We start from the raw sequence: 6,230 nt of genomic DNA, 5'->3' as shown, positions 1-6,230 counted from the left end.
ATAAAATAGAACACTATGACAAATTAAAAGCAAAGGGAACTTTGCAGAAACAGTTACCCTGTCTATGTTTCAAATGTGACTACAGTTAAACAGTCCCTGGGGTGTATACAAGACCACTGTCCTCTGGCTCGAATTTTTTTTTTCTTCCTTCCTTTTTCTTTTGGAGCAATATTCCGTTAGCACCTGGGCTCAACTTGCTCTGAATATGGAAGTTGACTCTGAAAATCAGATCCAATTAACACATCCTTGATATAACAGAACACAGTGTTAATTACATGCAGCTGATCATTGCTGGGTTAATTAAACACTCACCCCCAAAAGCTAAGGCACTAATCTAATTAACAATTACTACAGCTGCTGTTTTCCTCTCTATACCTCCTTTCTAAATGGTGCATATTCACAGTTAGGGCCCAATCCGTCAAGTTCTCAGTACTGAAAATTCCCTTTGATCTGGATGGGATTTTTTTGGTAATGAAAGGTTAGAAAAACTGAGTTCTTGTTGCTTTATTCAGAGAACTAAGGACAGAAGGATAAATGGCTTGACAAGGTATTATTGCCCATGAGTGCTCAGAAAGATTTGCATAGAAAGAATCCCCTTTTTTCCAGTTTGGTAATTAATTAGGTGGCTCCATCAGTTAAGAGGCACCCTGAACACATTCCTGCATTGTTGTGCTCAGAGTGCAGCTGAACTAACTGGGTATATGCACTCCTAATAAATAAACAGGGACATAATTTTGGTCAGAAATCACAATTACAGACATGAAAAACTGTGGTGTGCACCTAAAAACAGGTAAAGGGCACCTATAGTAGTAGCTGATCAGCTCAGCTCTTTAATCTCATGTGTGGAGAATCTATCTCACTCACTCACTCACTCACTCACTCACTCACTCTCTTACACTTGCACAAACTGTACCAGAGGCTTCTTCAAGATGTTGTGTTGGCATTAAACTGAAGTCCTGGCTATTCTCGCCAGTGATAAAAATCTACTAAGAAAAGTTCGTTTTGAAAGGCTCAGTTTTGTTCATACACATTGGCATGCAGATCTGAGTGCAGAAATCCCATTTTGGGATCTGTTGTTTTCTGAACCTCACACTTGCATTCTTCAACGATCATGACGACCTTGATTACAGGAGCAGCGATTGTGCAATTCATCTCCAGACGTTCGGTGGAAAACTTGGTGGGCAAGCAGTGCGAGCAAAAGGTGTAAAGGCGGTCTTCAAGACCAGGAACATGAAAAGAGCTGCACCTGCCAAAGCACAAGTTGTTTTGCACCACCAGATCCTCACAGTTCTCATGTGCAATGCTCTGAAAGAAAGCACACCGCTGTTAAAGCAAGTTATAGGGCACTTCATTAGATAGCATATAAATACAAGAAATAGAATCATATCGAATACTTTTGAAATATGAAGCCATTATTCAAAACGTATCTCAGTAATCTTTAGATCAACGCTCTGCAGTGGGCCAGTAATATTATTTCCATATTACAAATAGGGGAGTGAGAAATAGTGGCTTTCCATCTGACTGCCAGTGAGTTCACAGCTAAACAGATTTGAGCCAGGGCTTCTAAGCACATTTCTCAGGCACTCAACTAGTGTGCTACATCAGCTCCATATAAAACTATCTTGTATACAGAATTCCTTTTTTTTTTTTTTTTAAGTCACTTTTTATATTTGCTGCTACAATTACTGGGGGGTGGGTGGGAATGGACCCTTTTTCTATTTCAACAGGCATTTTAGGAGAGTTTCTGGTTTTTTATATATATAATTTTATCCACTGTACGGTTTTTTTATCATCTTTGTGTACACTGTTTAGAAATGCCAAGGATTAAGTGGTATAGAAATAGCTCAGATAAATAACATGAAAACAAATTCAAGGCAGAAGCATACATTCCTGTGCTCTAAAATCTAGCACTGTATATTGTTTTCTGAAACTTCCATCATATAAAATGGGAATCATGCACCCAAAGTATTGACATGCTTCCAAATGTTTGTAAATTTTTATAAAAACAAATCTGAAGAAGCGTGCATGCACACAAAAGCTCATACCAATTACAAACTTAGTTGGTCTCTAAGGTGCTACTGGAAAGATTTTTTTTTATTTTGTTTCGACTACGGCAGACCAACACGGCTACCTACCTGTAACTAGAACAAACAAACAAACAAACAAACTGGCTATTACAATGAAACCTTTTAGCAGCCCAAAGCTATAGGCTGTCTCTGGCACAGACACTTGTAATGTTTTTTGTTTCTATAAGCCAATTTTGCACTGATAAGACCATGGGAAAATCAGCCCTCGCACTTCTGTAAATCTGGGAAACAATGGCCCGCCTCACAGGGTTACTATGGGTGTGTGTGAACCATTTTGCAGATTAAAATTGCAATGCAAATAGTAGCTTCACTGGATGTTCCTAAGTATATAGAAGGAGCGTTGGGTTAAGTGCTAATTTTAAGATTTAACTTTACCTGAGAGAATGGGATGGTGCTGCAGGTATCCTGATACATTTCATTTGTCTTGATTGGAAGGACAATCACATCAGACCGTGACTTGGTTTTCAACATGAAAAGGTCCCAGAACTTCTTGGCATCTTTCCTGAAGGGCAGTTCTGCTTCCCTTTTCCTGTGAGGGTGGCAAGAAGCATTTCGTGTTCTCTCTGGAGATGCACTTGCAGAAGAAGTTCTGTTTCCCAAATCTTGAGAGGCATGGCTATCTTTATATGCCAAAAGAAACCTAGGCACTTCTGGCGCATTTTGCCTCTTGCCCTCCATTTCTGCCAAGAGGGGTGTCCCAAACAAACCAGTATCTGCCAGAGTTCCTTCTTGGCCTCTTAGATATTTCACTAGTGTATCTCTGTCTTGAGGCAGGAGGTGTAGAAATCTCCTTTTCTTCTGCAGTACAGCCATTTGCTCTGTTGTTCCAAGCCACGAAAGCAACATCATCTGGAGCAACAACAAAAACATGACCTTTTAAGAAAAATTCTGGCTTGCTTTTCCCTTCCTCACTTTGTGCAGTTTCAAAAAAGGCTGAAGGCAGACTGCTATATTTATACACAGGGCCTGAAGTTTTAGATTCCAGTTGCTCCAAATTGGGGGGGGGGGGACATGAGGAAGAGATAAAAAACAACAACAACAGGGACCAAGAAGGTGACAACCATTAACACTCATTAACCCCATACTCCAGGCCAAGGGCATCTTATCCTTCCTTTTTACTATTGGAGGATGTGTATTCAAAGTTTGGATCTACCATAAAATGTGTTTTCCCTGCCAGGGAGTGATTTTAAATGTTTGGACTGATTGTTTAGCTGCTGTCTAGGAACTGTGGAAAAGTTCCCACTTGTGTATTAGCTTCTTTCTGCCCTGCTGAATATCTCAGGAGGGCACGAAGGAATGTAGCCGCTCAAGACAACAAAAGGAAGGCTGCCACATTTGTAGGTGTAGGTTAAAGTAAGGTTAAATCATCTCTCTGAGCACCATGTGCCTATATTTGTAAAATTCCAATGGCATTTATGGCCAAGCAGACAGCTTTTCTCCCCTTTTTACTTCAGGTGCACACACTGTGGTAAATACTGAGGGGAATGCGAGACATTAAATGTGGCATTTAATGCGGCTACGCAGAGAGTGATTTCTGTGACTTTATGAAGTGGCTATCATGTTAAAGAGAACTAATAACATTGTAAAAACATATACTGTATGGAGCAGTCCAGTCACTACTGCTAACAAAAAAACCCCGACAACAACAAACAAACATGGCCAAAATTCTTCCAGCCCTGCTTTTTGTTGTAAGTAGAGATAACACCCCCTTTCCCACCTCAGCACAGTCCCACCTTCAAAATTAGCTATCGTGCTTCTGGGCTAGATGATATTCCCGCAGCTGGGTATTATATGCAACCCATGTCTGCAAACATTTTGCTATGGGCAGAACCATTAACACATCTAAAGCAGTTTCAAACTATTCTGTGTAGACACACATGCATATTGAGATCAGACTCACACCCCAGATAAAAATCCCGATTGTTGTTGCAACTTCCTGGGAGTTAGGATCAAATCTGTCCTCTGGAGTGGAGTGCTCCCCCCCCCCCAAAAAAAAATGTTTAGGGGTACTCTTATTTTGATTCAAGAAAATCACCATTTTATAGTTCAAATCGGGGAAAATAAATACAGTAAATGGATAAAAGTACAAAGATTCACAAAATGTTTAGGAGTATGCGTCCCCCCCCCCGAAAAACAACAACACTGGTCCTTAGATATAAACTTTCTAGGTAGCCTTAAATCTTACCCGGCAGGAAAGCACAGAAATCTCCCCCCCCCCAACCCCCCTCTTTATTGTTAAATTTATACAGTGGAATTTTACTTGGGAGGGTAGTGAATGTGTCTGAAAATAATGGTGTATGTTTTTTGAGGGAGGGAAAGAGCTGTTCGATGACGCTAAGCAAATCACCTACTGCACTGAGGGGGGATTATACCAGCCTGATTTTCAGATCTATTGTCAGGATTGCTGAGACCATGTGCCTAAGGAACCTTGAAATATAATGTAATAAATATGTACACATGACAGCACAATATAGCAAACCCATTTACTGTAAAACTGACCTTAGGAGTCAAATGCAATGCTGCTGCCATGTGGTATCTGGCCCAGCTCACGGGTATATTTGATTTATTTATTTGATTAAGTGGTATGTTTTATTATCTATCTATCTATATCTATCTATCTATCTATCTATCTATCTATCTATCTATCTATCTATCTATCATCTATCTATCTATCATCTATCTATCTATCATCTATCTATCTATCTATCTATCATCTATCATCTATCTATCTATCTATCTATCTATCTATCTATCTATCATCTATCTATCTATCTATCTATCTATCTATCTATCATCTATCTATCTATCTATCTATCATCTATCTATCTATCATCTATCTATCATCTATCTATCATCTATCATCTATCTATCTATCACCTATCATCTATCTATCTATCTATCTATCATCTATCTATCTATCATCTATCTATCTATCTATCTATCTATCTATCTATCTATCTATCATCTATCATCTATCTATCTATCTATCTATCTATCTATCTATCTATCTATCTATCACCTATCATCTATCTATCTATCTATCTATCTATCTATCTATCTATCATCTATCTATCTATCATCTATCTATCTATCTATCTATCTATCTATCATCTATCTATCTATCATCTATCTATCTATCTATCTATCTATCTATCTATCATCATCTATCTATCTATCTATCTATCTATCTATCTATCATCATCATCTATCTATCTATCTATCTATCATCTATCATCTATCTATCTATCTATCTATCTATCTATCTATCTATCTATCACCTATCATCTATCTATCTATCTATCTATCTATCATCTATCATCTATCATCTATCATCTATCATCTATCATCTATCTATCTATCTATCATCATCTATCTATCTATCTATCTATCTATCTATCATCTATCTATATCTATCTATCATCTATCATCTATCTATCTATCTATCTATCATCATCTATCTATATCTATCTATCATCTATCATCTATCTATCTATCTATCTATCTATCTATCTATCATCTATCTATATCTATCTATCATCTATCTATCTATCTATCTATCTATCTATCTATCATCATCTATCTATCTATCTATCTATCATCATCTATCTATCTATCTATCTATCATCTATCATCTATCTATCTATCTATCTATCACCTATCATCTATCTATCTATCTATCTATCTATCATCTATCATCTATCATCTATCATCTATCATCTATCATCTATCATCTATCATCTATCTATCTATCATCATCTATCTATCTATCTATCTATCATCTATCTATATCTATCTATCATCTATCATCTATCTATCTATCTATCTATCTATCTATCTATCATCATCTATCTATCTATCTATCATCATCTATCTATCTATCTATCTATCTATCTATCTATCATCATCTATCTATCATCTATCATCTATCTATCTATCTATCTATCTATCACCTATCATCTATCTATCTATCTATCTATCATCTATCATCTATCATCTATCATCTATCATCTATCATCTATCATCTATCATCTATCATCTATCATCTATCTATCTATCTATCTATCTATCTATCTATCTATCTATCATCATCTATCTATCTATCTATCTATCATCTATCTATATCTATCTATCATCTATCATCTA

The 6,230-nt window shown here is 36.9% G+C and overlaps 1 protein-coding gene across 1 annotated transcript; it reads right to left on the bottom strand.

Annotated features, from left to right (window-relative positions):
• Positions 1-489: 489 nt before the first annotated feature.
• CER1 (cerberus 1, DAN family BMP antagonist) lies at positions 490-3,074 on the bottom strand. Its single transcript, XM_028712529.2, has 2 exons — positions 2,463-3,074; positions 490-1,305 (listed from the first exon to the last, which is right to left on the bottom strand). The coding sequence occupies exons 1-2, from the start codon at positions 2,955-2,957 to the stop codon at positions 1,012-1,014; spliced, it is 789 nt and encodes a 262-aa protein (XP_028568362.2). The 5' UTR covers positions 2,958-3,074; the 3' UTR covers positions 490-1,011.
• Positions 3,075-6,230: the final 3,156 nt, after the last annotated feature.

Source organism: Podarcis muralis, chromosome 17 (genome assembly GCF_964188315.1).
Source record: "Podarcis muralis chromosome 17, rPodMur119.hap1.1, whole genome shotgun sequence".
In the NCBI taxonomy this organism is placed as follows: domain Eukaryota; kingdom Metazoa; phylum Chordata; class Lepidosauria; order Squamata; family Lacertidae; genus Podarcis; species Podarcis muralis.
The sequence above is the reverse complement of the archived record's forward strand: the minus strand, read 5'-3'. Positions and strand labels throughout refer to the sequence as shown.

Coding starts and splice junctions, on each gene's coding strand:
- CER1 (XM_028712529.2), bottom strand. CDS start 2,957: ATGTTTTTGTTGTTGCTCCAGATGATGTTGCTTTCGTGGCTTGGAACA. Junction 1,306..2,462: donor GCACCATCCCATTCTCTCAG/GTAAAGTTAAAT, acceptor GCTTTCTTTCAG/AGCATTGCACATGAGAACTG.